The 22,480-nt window shown below is 43.7% G+C and overlaps 1 protein-coding gene across 1 annotated transcript in view; it reads right to left on the bottom strand.

Moving 5' to 3' along the window:
- Nucleotides 1-3,407: 3,407 nt before the first annotated feature.
- The window catches only part of LOC138975693 (uncharacterized), a 67,026-nt gene continuing 47,953 nt past the window's right edge, over nucleotides 3,408-22,480 (bottom strand). The window contains exons 20-25 of the mRNA XM_070348438.1: nucleotides 17,559-17,638; nucleotides 16,893-16,966; nucleotides 16,269-16,363; nucleotides 10,895-11,036; nucleotides 4,102-4,178; nucleotides 3,408-3,548 (exon numbers count right to left, since the gene is read on the bottom strand). Of these exons, the coding sequence (XP_070204539.1) occupies nucleotides 3,496-3,548; nucleotides 4,102-4,178; nucleotides 10,895-11,036; nucleotides 16,269-16,363; nucleotides 16,893-16,966; nucleotides 17,559-17,638 (521 nt within the window). The 3' untranslated portion in view covers nucleotides 3,408-3,495. The remainder of the gene's footprint in view (nucleotides 3,549-4,101; nucleotides 4,179-10,894; nucleotides 11,037-16,268; nucleotides 16,364-16,892; nucleotides 16,967-17,558; nucleotides 17,639-22,480) is intronic.

Here is a 22,480-nt window from a genome sequence, read left to right as displayed (position 1 = left end):
TCACGTATTTGCTAATTGACTCGTCCTTTCCCTGGTATATTTGCCGGAATTTGTGACGTAGGAAGATCGGATTGGTTTTCGTTTTGAAGTGTTTGTTGAGAGCATCAACTGCTTTTTTGTACTCTTTAACAGTACCGGCCTTGGGAAGTTGTTTGAAAATTGTTCTTACCTCCCTGCCTGCCGTGTATAGTAGTAGTGCACGGCGCTGTTGTTTTGTGGAATCTTCTGTCATGTCAAACAGTCCAATGGAGTCGGCGTAGGCTTCGAATTCTTCGATCCCCGTGGTCCATTTCAGTGACACTTGTTGAGCATCTCCTGTCGCCTCAAAGGCGTTCGGAGCCTGTACACCATGATTTACACTCGTCGCCATTGTAATATACGCGTTGTTGGTCATCCACAGATTCACATACGTATATCAAAGACAAGACCGTTCGGTTTCATGTCTGCCGTTTATTCCGTATCAGGATACAACTGACGCCTTGCCGCACTACATCAATCTCTCTGACGTCATCCAAGCGTCTTTATAGGCTAAACTATCAAATCGTCTTATTAGACTAATCTAGTACAAAGTCATGGATACGACACTCCACAGCATGTCGTAAGAGGCGACTAACGGATTCTGTTTCTCCTTTTACCCTTGTTAAGTGTTTCTTGTATAGAATATAGTCAATGTTTGTAAAGATTTTAGTCAAGCAGTATGTAAGAAATGTTAAGTCCTTTGTACTGGAAACTTGCATTCTCCCAGTAAGGTAATATATTGTACTACGTTGCAAGCCCCTGGAGCAATTTTTTGATTAGTGCTTTTGTGAACAAGAAACAATTAACAAGTGGCTCTATCCCATCTCCCCCCCTTTCCCTGTCGCGATATAACCTACGTGGTTGAAAACGACGTTAAACACCAAATAAAGAAAGAAAGAATTATAAATGTAGCTATTTCCTCATTTTGTTTTTTATTTTACTTTCCTTGTTGCCAAAAGAATTCAAAACAGCCAGAATTCAAACTGGAAAGTCAATGTAAGTGCAGGACTGCATAGCTGTATGTGTGAAGATCGAAGCTTCCTCTTTTCACCTTTGGAAGGTAGTTTGACTACACAGCTCCATACAACACACACATACATATAACATAGTCTCTCTCTTTCTCTCACTTACTCTCTACATCTCTCTCTCACACGCACGCACTCACACATGCATGCACGCACACACTCAAACATTCCAGGCAAAACGGTACATCAAAACAAAGGACATTCTCCCAGTAAGGTAATATATTCAGACCTGTTTACCCTAAACCCGAGGCAAGAGTACTTTCCCAAAAAGTTGAGTGTATTTTTCAAAAAGTTGGTGTACTTTGCAAGCAAAGCCATATGGGCTAGGGAAAATGTACGCGTGTGTGCAAACGTGTTTGTGTAAGAATAGCATGTCTTGTGAACACCTTCAGAATTTAACTCCTTCCAATACAACAGGGATAAAACAATTTTATTTACCTGTCAGTTTATAGCATTATAACCAGTGTCTTCCAAACAGATTGATAATGAAAAGATGAAGTTCGTGAAATAACATCTGCGGTTGACAGTGGCAAGTTCATTTTTACAATCATCTCAGAAAACCTTGCTTCAGCACGGACTACAGCCTTTTCTTCTGGCAGGATTTGCTTTGCGGGAATGAACTTCATAATTCCTTGGCAGCTTTCAGCGGATTTCTTTGCAGCAACCTTGTCCAGGTGAGTTTTGGAAATGCAGTGTCGTTCGATGTCATATTTCCCAGCATGGGCAACGGAGAAATCTGATTTACAATACTTGCAGTGTGCATGACTTTTTCCCATAGTAGACTCCACAATTCCTGGCTCTTTCTTATATTTCTCCAAGAAAATCTGCTGCTTCTGCTGTTTAGACTTGGTACAGTCATCCGAAACTGACACATTTTACCGCTTCATTTTGCCACGATTGTCCAGACGATCGCACGTGCCAACAACTGAACAAGGTTTCCACAGCTGAAGACTCGCTGTCATGGTTATCTCCCTTCGACCGAAACCGGTATCAGTTGTACCATCCCGTAATCAGCACACCAACACCGGAAAACGTATTCTAGACTTTTTCTTATGCGTATTTTGTGCGTGTGTCGCGTATTTGCGTACCGATAATAATTTGGCGTACAAAATACGCCCAAATCGTACTGGTAAACAGGTCTGTATATTGTACTACGTTGCAAGCCCCTGGAGCAAATTTTTGATTAGTGCTTTTGTGAACAAGAAACAATTGACAAGTGGCTCTATCCCATCTCCCCCCTTCCCCCGTCGCGATATAACCTTCGTGGTTGAAAACGATGTTAAACACCAAATAAAGAAAGAAAGAAAAGAAAGGAACATCTGATAAAAACAGACCCATAAAAGATGCGAAAAGAGTCAAACTTCATTTACTTCAAAACTAATTTATGTCGTGGGGGATGGAGCACAAACATCGGTGGGAGATGGTTTCTTCTCGATGCTGAACAGGATAAAAGTACAAAAGAAAAACTTGATGACTTGGATGTGTTGGGGGGGATCGGGGTAGGATAAGGGGTAGAAGGTGTCCACAATGAGAAAAAATGAATATCATATAAAACCTGAGAGGTAGGGGCAGTTTGAATTCAAGTGACTGAAGAAAGGGAAAAGCAGAATCTGTTTTCCGTTATCAACACATGCAAAAATGGAAGAAATGATCATCAAAGGAGTTCATAAATATCATTTTGATACAACAATAACAAAAATCAATTGATTCACAATTGGCAGCAAGTGAATTTAAGTCCTTCCACATTGCAAATCATGCATGATTATAGCACCAAACTTTACCTACTCTTTTCTATGAACACTAAAGCTAGCAAATTCAAACACACAGATTCAGTAACAGTAACTACACCAGCATATATATCACCTTGTTGTTGAACCTTAACATGCTTATTATATATTATATCCATACATTGTTGAATAAAACACTGTTTAAACCACATATATATCACTTTCACTGGTCTGGCTACATCGTTCCATAGTTCTCTTAATCACACTCATAACTTTCACAACGGTCAGTTAACCTTTCACTGGCAGGAATATAATTCTACAACTCCAGTGATCACGCTAGTCATTTTCCAAAATAATATATCTTTACAACTATGAATCTTGTCTCACACAAAATCCCTTATTATATTTAAGATTGTAAGGCGCTTAGAACTATTTTAAGATTTGCACCCTATAAATACCCTTATTGTTATTATTATTCTTATCTCAGTTACGTCAACTCGTCAAATGAAGTTATCACATCATAATCACATGGGGTAAAACTTAAACAGGCCAAACAAAATCTTAAAGAATTGGCAGTCTGGAACTTCAAGTGGATACAGTCTGTGGGCACATGGATCCTCTGCAAACCAGGTGACACTTGTGCACAGACTCAGAGATGGAAGCACCTTGAACACACTCAGCAGCTGTCTATCAATCAGATGCTACGTATTGTCAATGGCAGGGTGCTATCTCTCCTCCTCTTCCTGCAGCATTCTCACATACTGTTCCTCGCTCACCACTGAAATGATAAGAAAAATAAAACACCTCAGTTAATTTTGAGTAATCATAATTAATGTCTTCAAGAAATACAACTGAATAATTATGTTTACTTTTGCTTTGCTTTTTTTTACCTTGAGCAGCCCTGTGACTTTGAGTATGAAATTCTTTTAACAAAAGAATGAAACGAAGCAAAAACTGAACATAAGCTTGCATCAACTGTGTAAACATTTCATTGACAAAAGTCTCTAAACAGAGGGTTGTTGCATAAGCATACAAGTGTGAGCTTGTGCCCTGACATTAGAATACGGTCAAAGGGGAACAACTCTGTAAATGAGCTGAAATGTGTTGGGTACGAGTGTGTCACTTCAAGCGATATGCGAGGCCATACGGACATACGCTACACTGGCTTAGTTTCACTTTCCGCACGTTTTTTTCATGAAAGTGGCAAGAACTTTCTTGGCTCAAGGCCTCGGGGAAATGGAGTGCGTTAATTTCATTCTGTGAGTTCGACGGGGTAACACAGATAATCCAAAAACTGCAGAAAAAGAAGGCATTGCACAAAATAGACATACTCTGTATCCTGATAGGCAGCATCCCTCCACCTCTGTCCACTGTCTTTTCCTGATCGGTCTTGAAAAGCACCCGACGACTGAAACAAAAAGGGCAGTAAATGAATATGCAGTACAGTATTCTGAAGTGTCAGATTGCTCAATATCAAAGGAGTACATGTATTACACTACATTCAACAGATCTTTTATTTGTTTTGCTGTCTTGACATTTGCATGTTCCTTGTCCCAGTGTGCCCCCACACCGCCCCGTCCCAGCATCCACTACAACATCCACATCTGAATTTCATTCCCCTGCCAGAGTTGTCGATTTTACACACACTCCCGGGAGGGATGTCAGGTCGCTGTGTTGGGCAACCGTCTCAAGATGACACTGCACTGCTGCCGAGTCACTTTGGTGGTGTCCAGTAGCGGTCCTGTCCAAAGCCAACAGACGCAGGCTACTACCTACTATGCCCTCTACTAACGACATTGAACGTAAAGACGCGGAGCCAGACTGAGTGAGCATACCCTCCAGAGAGCAGACTGACACTAAGTCCCTCCGTTTATTTTTGCACGAGTGGATTTTTACGTGTATGACGGTTTTTACCCCTCCATTCAGGCACCATATTGTCGCTGTACTTCACAAACCTTGTATTTCAATTTTTGAGGTTTTGGAACTAAAACAATAGTAAACTCCCTTATTTGTTTGCCCGTGTGGTGAAAAAAGCTCGTACCTCCAACTGCTTTCTAAATTAAGTGAAGAAAAGTTCTTGAGAAGAAAACTCGTATCTTCATTTTTGTTTGAATTGAGCGGCAAAAAAACCCGCTCAAGTTAAACGAGGTTTTTGTGCCACACTTGAACGGAAACTATCTATATATGTCATAACTAGATGAATACCCGCTTCGCCGGGAAGAAGTAGAGCCGAATACCCGGCTGCGCCGGGGACCCGGAAGCCGGGTGTACGCCGGCAAAGCCGGCGCACCGTACGAAGGAAGGGAGATAAACGCGCAAAACACTAGAGAAGATAAGGAAGAGTTACTGGGAATCGATGTACAGAAAAACCAAAATCGGTTCAGTGCTGCGCGCTGAGAGCACGTGTTGAAAATTTTTGCCGGGAAGAAGTAGAGCCGAATACCCGGCTTCGCCGGGTGAGTGGCGCACCGTACGCGATTGGCGCCACACGAAGGAAAACTTCTAAAAATAGTAACGGGAACAGTGACCTTCTAAAAATAGTAACGGGAATATGGATTGACGCCACACGAAGGAAGGGAGATAAACGCAAAACACTGGAGAAGATAAGGAAGAGTTAGTGGAAATGGATCTGGGAAGATGAACAGAAAAACCAAAATCGGTTCAGCGCTGTGCGCTGAGCACTGTATTCTATTATACTGGGATTCCTGCAAGGTCAGCCACGCTGCCAGCGCCAACGTTTCCTGCTCCCGGCTAATTGTAGTTGACCTCCACTCTCCCGCGCGGCTGATTGAGGTCAGGTCTTCTGAAACGTGTCTGTGAAAATGCCGGTCTGTGAAAAATACGTGTTTCTTGGTGTGAAAAAGGGATCGTTTCAGTGACTTGCGCTTTGGATTATGTTCATCTTGTATATTTTTTTACTTGAATATACAGGCATTGTGTTGGTGCAAACTAGAGTTTTGCAGTTCGACTCGTTTTGTTTGATTTTGTGTAATACTAATATCACTGGCACTCATGCCTTGTTCTTTGTTCCTGTTAAAAGAAACAGAATTTGCGCGTTGTATATCAGTTTATAATCACACTGAATACTGATAACAGCCGCTGACTGTGTTTTTATTTGCCGTCAGTAAGTACTTAGTCTTAACTGTGTGATAGAGTGAAAACAAGTTTTGCAACAGGTGTTTGTGTATGATTTCTGGGGCAGTTTTGTGCGGTAAGTTTTGTGAATTAACCCACGCGCAGGTTCTCGGAACAGGCACTCGCTACAGTACACTATTATATGGAGCTCTGTTGACTGTCGTGCATTTCATCTTGTTTGTTTTGTTTTGTGTTTTCCCCCTTCTTTTTTGTTCTTAAGCATGTGACGTGTTTATTCTTAAATTAATGTTGTGACTGTAATTGTGCTTATGTTCTTGCCTGTGATCCCGCCGGAAAGAGTGTGTTTCAACTCACAATTGAACTGTTTATTTTGAAATTACGCTCACTCTATTCCATTTAAGTGCACGTCATCATCTTTTTCCTTAAGCATCTCAGAAAAATAACAACCCCAACTGTTGTGCTGTGTTGTTTTGTTTCGTTTTGTCTGTTCTGTTTTGTTTGCGGTAATGAAACAAACGTTAAATTGTCGTCGGATCGACGAGATTTGTTTCCTATACAAGTTTGTGAGAACAGTAGTGAAAACAGAGTCTGTGTTGAAAAACTTCCAAATCAACTTGTGTGCTGCTATGGGATTACTGATGTATGGCGCTGCAATGATACCAGTCAAAAGTCGTGTATAGGAGTGGCCGTCAGGTAGGCTTTTTGTTTTATTCACATGCAGCTAACAATGTGCATGAACATGTATTGAAAGACCGTTTTTTCTTTATTTTATATAACAGACATTACATGCACTATTTTGAATTATATAAACGCAAAACAAATTTCACATGTGCACCATACGCATGCCTATAATATGTATGTAAATACGACTGTATATAGTTATTATATACTCTGATGTTTGTATATATTTTGTAAAGTGTTGTACATAATATATCAGTGTACTTAGGGATTACCTTGGTCTTTTTTTCATTATTTTGTGTTCTTTTATTGTGGCACACTGATTCAGATGTTTTGTTTACTGCACGTGTTGTCTTCTGTCCTCTTATAGATTGTGCCGTGCTTTGAGGTGTTGGGTTTTCTGTTGATTTAACTGAAGCATCTATGTGTTTTTCAGATCTGTAAAGTATGGTATAATTAATGTACATGAATATAACTGACAAGTAGTATCCTCTGTGTTATCTTCAGTAAATATTATGGCGCTTCACGGGAGTTCCGGATGTTTAAGCGCAAGCAGGTGTTTATTATCAGCAGCTCACAGACTGATTATACCAGTAGTGAGTACACAGCCCGGCGAGCGAGCCAGCTTTCGGCATCAGCTTATCGCTGTGTTTGCAAGCCGCCCGCTGCGTATTCAGCATTTCTCAGTTCAAGCGCCAGTGGCAGTGTGTGGGAAAAACAAGGAAGGGGGAAGGGAGAGAGTAATAGGGTGGATGGAGGTTGCTTTGGCGAGCTATTTTTAACTCCAGCTGAGCGTGCATGGAATGGAATAGTGTGTGAGAGCACGTGTTGAAAATTCTCATCGACCAGGTTGTGTCCGGGGTCTACCTGAATATGCCCACCAAATTTGAAGCAGATCCATCGAGAACTTTGGCCGTGCATCGCGAACACACACACACACAGACACAAGTCGTATATATATATAAATACTAGATGAATACCCGCTTCGCCGGGTACGGCTTCGCCGTGAAGAAGTAGAGCCGAATACCCGGCTTTGCCGGGGACCCGGCTTTGCCGGATGTACGCCGGCTGTGCCGGCGCACCGTACGAAGGAAGGGAGATAAACGCGCAAAACACTGGAGAAGATAAGGAAGAGTAATACCCGGCTTCGCCGGGACAGTGACCTTCTAAAAATAGTAACGGGAATATGGATTGAGCGTTGTGTTCTAAAAATAGTAACGGGAATATGGATTGACGCCACACGAAGGAAGGGAGATAAACGCAAAATACTGGAGAAGATAAGGAAGAGTTACTGGGAATGGATCTGGGAAGATGAACAGAAAAACCAAAATCGGTTCAGCGCTGCGCGCTGAGAGCACGTGTTGATAATTCTCATCGACCAGGTTGTGTCCGGGGTCTACCTGAATATGCCCACCAAATTTGAAGCAGATCCATCGAGAACTTTGGCCGTGCATCGAGAACACACACACACACACACAGACACACAGACACAAGTCGTATATATATATATATATAGATACAGTCGAACTCGCTTAAGACGAATCACTGGGGATCGGAAAAAAAGTTCGTCTTAACCAAAATTCGTATTAAGAAAATTGATTCTTGTACATTTTATGGTGTTTCAATTTGTTTCTTTCGCAACTTTCATGCTGCTTCACGTTTAGACAATAAAGTGACATATTCAGTTACATGTTCATGTGTGTCTCATGTTGAGTGATGATTGTTGAGTTTGAGTGAGAGTGAGCACACAGATGTTTCATCCAGTTGTTACGTTTTTGGTCACACACACGCACACACTGACACTGTCCACATTCGCGGTGTTCCTATCATTTGTCCGGAATCACTTACCTTGGCGACGGGTAGCAAACCTTGGCCAATTTAGTTTGTTTTGTTTTGTTGCAACATGATGTTCAAATCCAAATCGAAAGCACTGACTGACTGATAAACTATCGCGAACCGGCGAACGCAAACGTTGAGAGTGTGGTTTCCCTTGTCCAAGGGAAACCACTCTGGCATCTATATTTTTTGGCAATGGCTTCCGTTCAAAACATTGATGTTTCGTTTTTGGTATTCGCGAAGGAAATAAACGTCAGTCAGTCATTCATGTTCAGTGTCTGAGCTATCAATCACTTTGATTCTAAATTTGAAATTGTTTTGTGAGTACAGTGTAATCAGTTTAACTTTATTCAGTGATCGGTTGAGCAATGGTTCAAGCAGTCGACGCAAGGGAAGACTTTGACACATGAATTCAAACTTCTCAAATTCCCATGATATGTCGATCTCGGGACGAGTTTAAAGATTTCGTCATAAGCGTGAGTAAATTACAGACATTATGCATGCTTGGGAATCCAAAAAGTGCTCGTTATAAGCATAAATTCGTTACAAAGAATTCGTTTTAAGCATTTTTTTTAAGCATGAAGAAAGAGGTATTCAGTTGGGAACTTAAAACTAATACGTTATAAGTCAAAATTCGTAACTAGCGTGTTCGTTTTAAGTGGGTTCGACTGTAAAAGATATGGGCTTCCTGCTTTTGTATTTTAAGCATGCATGAAACAAAACTTCTGGATGACTCCATTGGATAAAAAGCTCCTATATCTCAATATTTGCTCAGTTGTATGGAATATCAATAATAACTGACATTGACATACATTGTAATTTAATCAAGTTGGCGTTTTAATGAAACAGATCCTGTGATTGGTCAGAATGCCCCAACTCATTAAAAATTACTGGTCATTAATTGTCGATGAACACTCACTAAAAAAGCCATTAACAGCCTGCTGGCGAGGCGCATTGATACAACCTCAACTAGTCTCGGTTAGCTTTGAGGGTCATTTGGCAAGTAGGAAATATGAAGGGCAACGAAATACTGAGACCATAAGTTATGCGAAGTGATGACGTCGAATACGTGACGTAAGTTGATGCATGAATTCTTCCGGACTACGTCAGTCAATTCCAAAGATCGCTTTTGTGATGAAAAGAATTTGTTTTAGAGTTTGCTGTCCAGAAACCCGTCAAAAAAGAAGGGAAAATGTGTGTGAAAGAAAACAAAACAGGAGCAGAGTGATACGATAGGAATACAGAGACATATTTCTTGGGACTTGACCCTTGGTTTGAGACTACGTGACAGGACAGCTCTCTATGCTTACTGCCATAATATATCCTGGCATCAACCAGGCCCGAGAACTGCTGCACCTGCGGTGTTGGTCGGGTACACAGAACCTAAGCACCCTCAAAGTGACATTTGTGAAGTGAATGACACTCGGCTGTGTGATCCCAGCCTACCCATAGAAACCATAGCCCTTCCCCTCTGGGTGCAAGCCGGAGCCCCCAAAAAAGGCACATATGACTCGAACCCACTACCTCCCTGCCCGCAGCCAGTTGCGCTAACCACTGCGCCACGGAGGCCGGTATTCAACAGATTGTTTACATCTTTATTCCTGTGCTTGTTGGCCCATTATGTCGTTACCGTTGTTTTAATACTGTGGTATCACTGAGCACTTTGCTGTGTCCAGTGGCATGGTATCGGCGAGTTATAGGTTGAAACTAAGCTGTTGGGCTTAAGTAAGTAGTTTTCAAAGTTTTGTGGGGTGATGTCTATAGTCGTGTATGATCAGCAGTGATCCTATGTGGTCCTGTACTTCCATGGTAACCTCCTCATATAGCAGCACTATATGCATTCATGTACCTGCATGGGACCCTTCATTTTAAAATCATCCAAAGACCAAGTACAGCACAGTGATTGAAAACGGGCGTACAATCCTCCCACTTGGATGACCAAGTCAAATCCTCTGGACATAGTCTTGAATTAACCCAGAGAAGAGGGACCATTTAGATTCACTCACCTTACACAAGGCTAAATCGGGTTATGGCCTTTCTCTGTACCAAGTGGCCTTGTGAGTGTCAAGCACAGTTACACTTAACATCAACAAAAACTGTGCTTGTGCATGCATAGACATTTGTATTTATGTGCCTGATTTCAGGTAAGATAACACATTTTGCACCAGGATCACATTGGTATAATGCTTTTGATGGTTCTAAAGTTTTAATTTTTTTTAAACCGCTTTTCAAGGATTTGTTTTATGCCAAATTTTAATGGAATAATCAATATGTGTCACAGAAAAGGTAATCTAAATATTCAGTCAAATTTGAACACTTTGGACCTGCAGTTTTAAATTAACCCTGGGTTTCATGTAAGGGAACTTTTTCAAAGCTGCCATTCTCAGTCTTAACACCATATCTTGCTCGTGTTAAGGTAAAACAACAATATCTTTTATGTAGAAGGAGAAAGCTGAAATAATTTTTTTTAATATACTCTCTCACACAAAAAGGGGGAAGAAATTAGATTCTCACCTTATTCCGCCTCTTTTAAGGACGCATGACCCGTCTTTTCGTTTGTCATATTCTTTCCGCAGTTTGTCCTGTGATTCAGCGTCATATAGTCTCCACTCACTTGTCCTCTGGTCCAACCACTGCCATACTCTTACCTTTTGGCCTGTAAGCAAACATGCACAATGCATGACAATACGTGTATGTACTCATGCACCTTAAAGAATGTCCTAATTAAGTCAGGAGTCTGGAAAAGTAAGAGTCCCTTTACCTCGGACATGCTTTTCACAACATCCAGAGCAGGTTCCGCACTTTTGATCGGCAGTTTATCCTGCGATCAGGATGAACAACTACAGTGTGACCGCTGAAAATCCTGACAGAGTTGTTTCCGGAAAACGTCTATTAAAGACTTGCCCTCTTTGAACACCCAGCATTCTCAGATTTTGTGTTCTTAATTTCTGTAAATTTAGCCTCCCTATCTGTAAGACCTGATTTTCACATCTTCTTTTGTCTTAAAAGTCTTAACAAGTCGCGAAAAGGCGAAATTACTACATTTAGTCAACAGGGCCTAGCATTGGAAGAAGTGAGTTCAGCTTACAAAGGCGGGGGTCTGGGGGCAGCAGGAGGCCCCCAGTGGGGCCCAGGGTCAAAGCCCCTGGTGGGAGTTCGGGGGGCTTGGGTGATTTTTCATCAAAGATGAGCCCTCCCCAAGAAGATTGAGCAACTAAATTATGCCTTCACCAACAAGCAAAACACAGACAGAAAACAAGAAAACAGAATCTTGTGTTATTTGGTCTAAAAGTGCTTACCTTCTTCAAACAAACACAATGTCACAAAATGTCAGCATTGTCACTCCTTGTCTTAAAGGCACAGAAAGCCTCCCGTAAACCATCACAGATACGGTCAGGCTTTTACACACAGTACAAACACCCTTTCATTTGAACACTCACCGATTGAGAACATCCTAGGTGCCCTCCGTAAAGAGCGAACAATTTTCAAAGAATTCATTTTTGCGTGGTTTATCTTACCCCTGAGCCATCGTGAACCCGTGTGATCCAGTTTCCATTTTTCACAATGTAGTCGTCAGTTAGTCATTTGAATGCGACTCGATGTGAGCTTATTTACAATAGCACGTTTTTATGCATGAAACAAACGGCTGTGGTTCACAAGAACTCTAGCGATGGCTTTTGACTGTTGAGAGGAACGGCGATATGCACTGATAAACCGTCGTCTGCTACGACCCTTGCGTGACCCTGCTTCCAGGCTTTTCTTTTTCAAACTTTCACAACTTCGAATTGTACTGATCTTGTCTTGATGCAAAAAGAATTCTTTTATGATCAAAGAATGTTTGTGTAACAAGCTGTCAATTTATTATTTAGATTTTAAAAGTTAGGTCTAGCGCAAAAACGCACCACGGTCCAAAAACATTTTGATAATCATCGATTCACGGCTATCGCCAGTTTACATCGATAGAATGAGACCCGAAGGGAAGTAACTCATGTTTGACCTGAGTTCAGGATGGGTCCAAAAAGTGTTCGAGACAACCTGCAAAATTAATTCTTTAAAAATTGCTCGCTCTTTACGTAGGGCACCTAGGATGTTCCCGTTTGGTGAGCGTTCAAATGGAAGGGTGTTTGTACTGTGTGTAAAAGCCTGACAGTATCTGTGATGGTTTACGGGAGGCTTACTGTCCGGGCGTGAATTCCGGTATTCATAACAGCCGTCCAGCACCAAAACGAGGCGCCATTGTTGTTGAGGACCAAGTCCACGAAAATAAATTCTTTGAAAATTTCTCACGCTCGACAGAAAGCAGCCAGGATGTTCCCGTTCGGTGAGCGTTCAAATGGAAGTATGCTTGTACTGTATGTAGACGCTCGGGGAGCTCTGTGATGGTTTACGGGAGGCTTACTGTGCCTTTAAAGTTGTTGAAAACTATACACACTAGGCATGTCTTTAGCACAAATAATGTCCCTCCTTTGCTTGAGTTGAAAATGTTGAAAACTATACACAGAGAACGAATTGAAGTTGTTAACAACTCTACACACTAGAAATGTCTTTAGCAGATGCCGTCAGATGATCCTTCTTGGCTTATTGTTGTTTTTTAAAAGGCAAGCGATTCACAGAGCGCGGCGATTCATAGAGCGCGGTGTGTTGTACAGCGCAGCGATTCCCAGAGCGCGGCTATTGCTCTCACCAGCGCAGATTGTTGACGCGCTTTATTTTTGTACATGTATGATTATCAGCAACATTTTTAACAACAATTGATTGCACCTACCTCTATTATATTATCTCAAGTGAATAGTAACAGTTCCAGCGCTTACATGGAACGAAGAAGGAACCCGAAAGAGGAGAAAAAACAAACACTCGAAAAAAAACGATCTGAGCATGCGTTCAAATCAACCAGAAAAACAAGAAAAATCGCGTATTTGTGTGCCCGATGTAATCCTTAGAACCTTTACACTCTTTCTTTGGACACTCAAAAGCAACTTCAGGGCTGCAAGACTACAAAATTGCACTTTCTGCAGACTGAATATACGCGTTCTAATCAACTGGGGAAAAAAAACACGAAACAAGAAGGGCAAAGCCCATACGACTCACATGCTTTACACATTTTTCCTACCAAAATACATGTGACCTTGACCCAAGGTCAAGGTCATCCAAGGTCATGCAACACAAAGCTGTTAATTCAAGACATAGGAAGTACAATGGTGCTTATTGGCTCTTTCTACCATGAGATATGGTCACTTTTAGTGGTTCACTACCTTATTTTGGTCACATTTCATAAGGGTCAAAGTGACCTTGACCTTGATCATATGTGACCGAATGTGTCTCATGATGAAAGCATAACATGTGCCCCACATAATTTTTAAGTTTGAAACAGTTATCTTCTATAGTTCAGGGTCAAGGTCACTTCAAAATATGTATACAATCCAACTTTGAAGAGCTCCTGTGACCTTGACCTTGAAGCAAGGTAAACCAAACTGGTATCAAAAGATGGGGCTTACTTTGCCCTATATATCATATGTAGGTGAGGTATTGAATCTCAAAAACTTCAGAGAAAATGGGAAAAATATGAAAAATAGCTGTTTTTTAGGCAACATTTATGGCCCCTGCGACCTTGACCTTGAAGCAAGGTCAAGATGCTATGTATGTTTTTTGGGGCCTTGTCATCATACACCATCTTGCCAAATTTGGTACTGATAGACTGAATAATGTCCAAGAAATATCCAACGTTAAAGTTTTCCGGACGGACGGACGGACGTCCGGACCTCCGGACAGACGTCCGGACGGACAGACGGACGGACGACTCGGGTGAGTACATAGACTCACTTTTGCTTCGCATGTGAGTCAAAAAACTATCTGCGCATGCGCGAATTCCAAAATGGCTGCCGAAGTGTTAACTGGTATTACACCGATTTAACAGCGGTTCTGCGGCACTGTACTCGGATACTTGTTTAAAAACGTCATCCCAGTTTAAAAACTCAGCTGCTTTCCATATAGTAGAAGCCATTGTAGTGATAAGACTGCCAAATATTCAAGGCCGGAACTTAGGCACGTTTTACATCGCCGCAGCGATATATGGTGAACTCAGTTGAAAGAGTGAGAGAGAGAGAATGGAGCTCTGTTTTTCGTTTTATTGAGTTTTATTTCTCAAATAGATCAGATAGATGTAGCTGTTGTAAACTTTGCGATTGTGAAGAAAATGTAACAGCAGAATACATCGCGCGTCGTGAATCGCAGCGCTCCTCGTAGCGCCGCGTGTTGTAAATCGCAACGCTGCACAACGGGCCGCGCGCTGTGAATCCACTTCGTTTTTAAAAAGATTCAAGCTAGAACTGCTTGGCCTTGCTCTTTGAAGTACAGCCATTTCCACTTCCAGGAATACCTTGATTCTTTGTCACTGAATGGCTGACCACGTTCCATGTTCAAGATTGTCACTTCATGACATTGTTTAACAAGTCTAGAGACACAACACACCGGCACAAAGCATGCTCGCGCGATGCCAGAGAAAGTGTGTGCTAAAGCAAACTATCAAACCAATTGAGAATTGAACCGAACGGCACACAAAACGAAAGCTGAGACTGTTTGGGTACACCGTTTGGGAATAACAGGTTTTTGCATTTCGGCGTACACCAAATCGAGTTCTGCGTACTGGAGATGTCATTTCGGCGTAAAGTACGCCGAACGGCTTACAATGCTAGGCCCTGAGTCAAGCTGTGGAACTCACAGAATGAAACTGAACGCACTGCATTTTTTCACAATGACCGTAGTCCGCCGCTAGTGCAAAAGGCAGTGAAAGTGACGAGCCTGTTTAGCACGGTAGTGGTTGCGCTGTGCTGCACAGCACGCTTTTCTGTACCTCTCTTCGTTTTAACATTCTGAGCGTGTTTTTAATCCAAACATATCATATCTATATGTTTTTGGAATCAGGAACCGACAAGTATTAAGATGAAATTGTTTTTAAATCGATTTCGAAAATTTTATTTTAATCATAATTTTTATATTTTTAATTTTCAGAGCTTGTTTTTAATCCGAATATAACATATTTATATGTTTTTGGAATAAAAAAAATGATTAAGAATAAGATGAACGTAATTTTGGATCGTTTTATAAAAAAATAATTTTAATTACAATTTTCAGATTTTTTAATGACCAAAGTCATTAATTAATTTTTAAGCCTCCAAGCTGAAATGCAATACCAAAGTTCGGCCTTCGTCGAAGATTGCTTGGCCAAAATTTCAATCAATTTGATTACAAAAATGAGGGTGTGACAGTGCCGCCTCAACTTTACAAAAAGCCGGATATGACGTCATCAAAGACATTGATCGAAAAAATGAAAAAAACGTCTGGGGATATCATACCCAGGAACTCTCATGTAAAATGTCATAAAGATCGGTCCAGTAGTTTACTCTGAATCGCTCTACACACGCACAGACACACACACAGACACACACAGACACACACAGACACACACACACACACACACACACACACACACAGACACTACGACCTTCGTCTCGATTCCCCCTCCATGTTAAAACATTTAGTCAAAACTTGACTAAATGTAATAAAAGGGGGTTTCCATTGTACAACATGTAACGTGCTAATAAGCTGGGTGATTTCCTGAGTTTCTTGTGTGGAAAAACTACCACAAGAAATAACTGATAAAGTCAAACCTGCCCTAGTGACCACCTCTTGATAGCGACCACCTGCCCACAACTACCCCAAAAGATCCTCAACGACTTTTTTCCATATAATTCTCCTTTGCATACCGACCAATTGTCTATCTTCTACTACTTTTGGTCAGTCCCCTGCGGGGTCGTTACAAACAGATTCAACTGTAATAACTATGTGAGTCTGAGTGTATCACAGAAGTAAACATGAACTTCAAAAATACCTTCATCTGGATCAAATCCCCCGACAGCCCCTTGTTCCTCCTCTTCCGCGGTTGGCCTTGGTGGAGGTTGTGTAGGGAATGACATTACCGTGTCCCTGTGGTCATAATATTCAAACAACAAATGTATAGAACACAGTTTAGCCCACAATCAGACAGACTGATAACAGCATTATACAGAGAGAAACTGCCACAAAAGACACAGAAAGTACAGAGGTAAAAAATGAGGCATAATTCATGGGGTGGGGTGGGGTGGGGTTGGGAGGTTGGGAGCCCCCCCGAGGTAGGGACGTCTGATAGGAGATGGGAGCAGAGGGTGGTTGCATACACACCAGCATGTGTCAGTAATGTGCAAGAGTTGGTCACTATGTTCTTACATATGTCTTACATCTCCCTTTTAAGACCTTAACAAATCTGAGATCAGGTCAGGAATCTAAAAATAGGGGTTAATTTACAGAATTTATGGGCAGAAATTCTAAGAAAACCCGTTCTGAAAAAGGAGTGAGTCTCAAAAGGGGGGTTCCACTGTACCTAACCAGTCATTCCAACTTTCACTTTCACTCAATCACCTGTGCCCGCCAATGCAAAAGGATACAATCAAAAACAATATTCTGGTCTCATACTTACGGATCCACTTTCAGTTCCATCTTGCCATCAGCTCCAAATTTGTACTTGCCAATGTGCCCATTCTCCCACCGTACCTGGGGAGCAATATATATATAACATTCAGTAGAGTTGACCTTATACAGATGTACAGTCAAACACTTTCTTTCTTTCTTTCTTTCTTTATTTGGTGTTTAACGTCGTTTTCAACCACGAAGGTTATATCGCGACGGGGAAAGGGGGGAGATGGGATAGAGCCACTTGTCAATTGTTTCTTGTTCACAAAAGCACTAATCAAAAATTTGCTGCAGGGGCTTGCAACGTAGTACAATATATTACCTTACTGGGAGAATGCAAGTTTCCAGTACAAAGGACTTAACATTTCTTACATACTGCTTGAAGTCAAACACTGAAAACAATGTGACTAAGCAGCTCTTTACCCCCCGACTCCCCCCCCCCCCCCCCCCCCCACCATTCCTCTCTTTTAGTTGTGAACTCAAAATCAGAGCTGCTTGAATGCAAAGGCATACTGTTAATATAAGCAAATCACTGACTTTCAATGCCCTCACACAAAAATTGAGTGTTTATCAACCCTGCAGACATAGCTCAAGTGAAAACGTTTCTGTGCCAGAAGTTAGCAGAAGTGGCATGGTAAAAATATATGGAATACTGAATAATCTGAATGCTTACCCTGACTTTGCCATCCTTTCTCCTGCGGATGACAATGCCTTTGCCATGTCCATCTTCCTCACCTGACTTCCAGTCTTCACCTATTTACACAAAGAAAATGTTGAACCTAATCAAATATTCCTTGTAGCTTAAATTTCAACATTATTGCTATCTTAACAGAACATTCCCTAAAACCAAAATAAACTTCATGAATAATCTTACCACTATACCTTTCGATGAAGATGTTTAACCTGATAGTTAATGTGGTGAACAGGCAAACAAAAAAAGCTAAAACTAACAACTGCTGTGCCCGCCGGGCCTTCTGTTGGTACATTAGTGCAGACCTGTTTACCCTAAACCCGAGGCAAGAGTACTTTCCCAAAAAGTTGAGTGTATTTTTCAAAAAGTTGGTGTACTTTGCAAGCAAAGCCATATGGGCTAGGGAAAATGTACGCGTGGGTGAAAACGTGTTTGTGTAAGATTAGCATGTCTTGTGAACACCTTCAGAATTTAACTCCTTCCAATACAACAGGGATAAAACAATTTTATTTACCTGTCAGTTTATAGCATCATAACCAGTGTCTTCCAAACAGATTGATAATGAAAAGATGAAGTTCGTGAAATAACATCTGCGGTTGACAGTGGCAAGTTTAAAAATTTTAGTAATAAATTTTCATTTGATTAATATACTTACCCAACTCACATATAGCAATTAACCCTAGTTCAGTGCTGGATACGCTGTACGCGTCCCCTTGGTAACCAAGGGAGACCACTCTAAAAAAGAGAGTGCTCTATCCCATAATGCCAGACTAACCACTAGCCTGACTTCCGTATGCGCGCGCATACGCCGCCATCTTATCATTCCTAAACGAAGCCCAACTCACTCCTTTTTTAGACCCCCATAACTCCCACAGCGGGGAGGCGGGAGGGAATAAACGATGTGAGTTGGGTAAGTATATTAATCAAATGAAAATTTATTACTAAAATTTTTAATTAAATTACATATCTTACCCAACTCACATATAGCAGATTGCTATCATAGGAGGAGGGTACTCACCATATCAATCCACAAGAACCTGCCCTGCAGCCACCAAAGAGGGCAAAGCAGAGCTGCCATCTTGACGTATGCCAGCCACCTCCCGGAGATAGAAGTTTATAAAAACGTCTTCCGATCTCCAGTATGCCGACTCCAGAACTTCTGAAAGACGACCTGATCTCAACACTGCCAACGACGAAGACCACGCCCTGGCCTCGTGAGTTCTGGCAGCCGTAAGAGGCAACACCATTCTGGTATCACCTAACTGTCTTTGCCACCAGATATAAGCGTTCCGAATGGTAGAAGAAACCCATTTGGTTAGCGTAACTTTCGAAATGTCCTTCCCCCGAGCCGTATTGAGTGATATAAAGAGCAGTTTCTGAGACATAGAGCGAATAGGCTGAGTCCGGGACAGGTAGCTGCTGAGTGCTCGTACAGGGCAGTTAAAAACATCCTCATCTCCCGGGGCCAGAATTGTGCTCAAAGGGGGAATACGGATAAGCGGGGATGGTTGACCTGGTTTTTGGTTCTTAGCCAAGAAATTAGGCCTGAACTTAAGAGAAAATGAACCGTCTTTCTCCCGGGAGATATCATTTGCCATTCCCGACAACGCGTGAACCTCGCTACCACGTCTAGCCGTAGCGAGTAAGACCAAGAAAGAGTTTTATGAGTTACATTCGCCAGACTGGCCAAATGGATAGGCTCAAACTCCTCTGACGCAAGAAAACGTAACACCAAAAAAACATCCCACGCCGGGAGCTTTGTTTTGACACGAGCCAGATTAAGGGAAGCGCCCTTAATAACGCCGGAGATAACCCCCGACAAGTTAACTTTGTGACCAAGTTGCCTGAGAGTAGAGGCAATTGCCGACCTTCTAACCTTCAACGAAGAGGGAGAACCCCCTTGATCAGCTAGCCACGCCAAGTGATTCGCTAACTGCATAGACCTAGGCGCCAGAGGGTTCACATTATTCTCAAGACACCACTTCGACCACGAAGACCAATGCGAAGCGTAAACAGAGTTGGTCGACTCTCTGTGAGCGTTTTGAACCAGCTTCAGAGTAGACACAGAGGCCCCTGCCCTAAGCAGAGAGTCTCTGATAACACCCACCCGTGAAGTTGCAGCATTTGCGGGTTTACGTGATGAATGCCTGACCGAGGCTGCAGAAGTTCGCCCTTCCTTAGAGCGAGCGGGATGGGAGGACGAACGGCCAGACGTACCAGATCCGGATACCAGTGCTGGCTGGGCCAGAGAGGCGCAACCAGCACTAGCGCTGGCCTTTCGAGGTCTGCTTTCCTTATTACCCTGCCCAGAATGCAGAAAGGAGGAAACGCGTAAGCCACCAGGTTCGTCCAATCCATCTCGAGTGCGTCCACCGCCCAGGCTTGGGGGTCCGGGAACGGAGACACAAAAAGCGGGAGCCTTGCCGAGAACCTTGTCGCAAACAAGTCGATGCACGGCTTGTCCACCTGAACCCAAAGGCGCTCCAAGGCCTGATGCGAGAGGGTCCACTCCGAGTGGAGTATCTTGTCCCCCCTGCTCAGGGCATCCGCCAACACATTGAGCTTGCCCCTCAGGTAAGTTGCTGACAACCGAATGTGATGCGTACTGCACCACATCAGCAAGCGACATGCTCTGTCTGACAGAACCTGCGAGCGCGTCCCCCCCTGGCGATTTATATAAGCCGCAACAGTCGTATTGTCTGTATGTACTCTGACATGACTGCTCGCCAGAGAAGGAAGAAACGCCCTCAGGCCCAAGGCCACAGCCTCTAGCTCCAAGACGTTTATGTGCAAGGACCCTTGACTGACGTCCCACACACCCGCAGCCGTCTGATCCGCCAAATGAGCTCCCCACCCTGTCTGAGACGCATCCGTGAACAGATCGTTCTCCGGAGCCGGGGGAGTGATGGGGACACCCTGGGACACCCAAGGAAGAAGCCAGACACCTGTGGTGCTCCTGAACCAATCTCTCCAAGCTTGAGTTGCCTGATCCCACCGAGCCTGCACCGCCGCCTGAAAAGGCCTCTTGTGCACTCTTCCCAACGGAACCAGCGAGGCCATAGATTCCATCTGACCCAGGATAGAATACAACTCCCGAGCCGAGGCCACATTCTTTCCGAGTAACTCCCGGATCAACGACTGAAGTTTGTCCACCCGCTTTTGAGCAGGACGAACTGACCACTCCACTGTGTTGAACTCTATGCCCAGATAAGTGAACCCCTGTGAAGGCTCCAACTCGGACTTCCCCACATTGATTGAGAACCCGAGTTGACTCGCCAGGCTGAGAACCCTGTGCGTGTGTGTGCTGCATAAAGCCTGATTCTGGTGCAAAATCAGCCAGTCGTCGAGGTACGCCCTGAGGCGCACCCCCTCCTGCCTCACTAGAGCACAGAGCTGACGAACGACCATCGTGAAAATCCAAGGAGAGAGGGACAGACCGAACGGGAGAGCCCGAAACTGGAAAATCCTTTCCCCCCGCCGAAACCGCAGCCACTTTCTGTCCGCTGTGTGCATCAGCACGTGAAAGTAAGCGTCCGTGAGATCGATGGACGTGGCCCAATCCCCCGGACGGAGAGCCTCTCTCACCGACGCCGGCGTTTCCATCGTGAATTTTACCACTCTCAGGAACCTGTTCAGACATGAAAGGTCTAGAACTGGCCTCCACGCACCCGATGCTTTGGGCACCACAAAGAGCCTGCCGTAAAATCCCAACGATCCCTGATCGCGAACCTCTTCGATCGCCTCTTTTTGCAGGAGAGCAACTACCTCCCCCTGCACAGCCAACTTGGCCTCGGGATCGTTTGGAAATCTGAAAGGCGGAGGTATCCTGGACAGAGGTGCCTTCTTCTCTGCCCAGAGTAGCCGGAACCCCGAACTGACCACCCCTAAAACCCACTGGCTGGCCACCAAGCGCGACCAGGTAGTGAGGGCCCTGGAGGGGCCGCCCGCCACCACGACGGTGGGGGCTAGCGGGACCGAAAGTTCGGGAGGGCATCATTGGGGGTGGGGCTTGCGCCCCGACCCCCTAGACCCGCCAAAAGAACCCCCCCTCTGAGAAGAGGAACCACGCCCCCTACCCCGAAAAGAAGAGTTCTGACCCTGCGTCTTGCCCGCCGCCGCGGACGAAGACTGAGTCTTGCCTTGACCCTGAGGTTTGACTTGAGGCTTCTGAAAACCTTGACGAACAACCTTGGCTATAGCCAGATCTCTTGCTTCGTGCGTTTCCTTTTGCAAAGCATCCAAAGATGCGCGACCCAGAAGGGAACCATCCATGACGGGAGACACCTTCAGAGCATCGATCGTCACCTTGTCCCTAATTCTTGACCCCGTCAAAAAAGCCGACCTGCGAGAATGCACGGCAAAAGTGTACAATCTAGCCGACAACGCCATTTGTTCCTGTGACACCCTGGCCAAAGTAGCCAGCAAAGTCATCACATCTTCCGAGGAAGCGTCGAACCGGAACTCAAAGGGATCGAGCGACGTAGCAATCGACCTCGACAACGATCTCTGGAGTGACTCTGACACAGAGGCCAACTCCATCAGAGAGCGACCTGTCTCCTCTAAAGACATCAAAGATGCCTCCGTACAAGGGACAGGCCTTTCCTTCGAATAGCCATCTTCCCTCAGCGCCGTCAGTTCCGGTGTCACCGGTAGTACTGACATAGGCAAAGAGTAGGAATCAATCAGTCTGACTGGGTTGACCACCAGCTTGAAGTTGCGCATATTAGCCGAACAAGGAACTTGTTGACCAATCTTCGCTAACCACGGTACAGCCGCCTCGGGAGCCTCCCTGTGTTGTGCCAACAACGGAACAGGAGACACCCCCTTTGACCAACCCTTCACCAGCACCTTCGACATCTCGAACGCCAGAGAAGGCGATTCGATGAACTTGAAAGAACCCTTCG

The sequence above is a fragment of the Littorina saxatilis genome, linkage group LG1 (assembly GCF_037325665.1).
Source record: "Littorina saxatilis isolate snail1 linkage group LG1, US_GU_Lsax_2.0, whole genome shotgun sequence".
NCBI classification, from domain to species: domain Eukaryota; kingdom Metazoa; phylum Mollusca; class Gastropoda; order Littorinimorpha; family Littorinidae; genus Littorina; species Littorina saxatilis.
The sequence above is the reverse complement of the archived record's forward strand: the minus strand, read 5'-3'. Positions and strand labels throughout refer to the sequence as shown.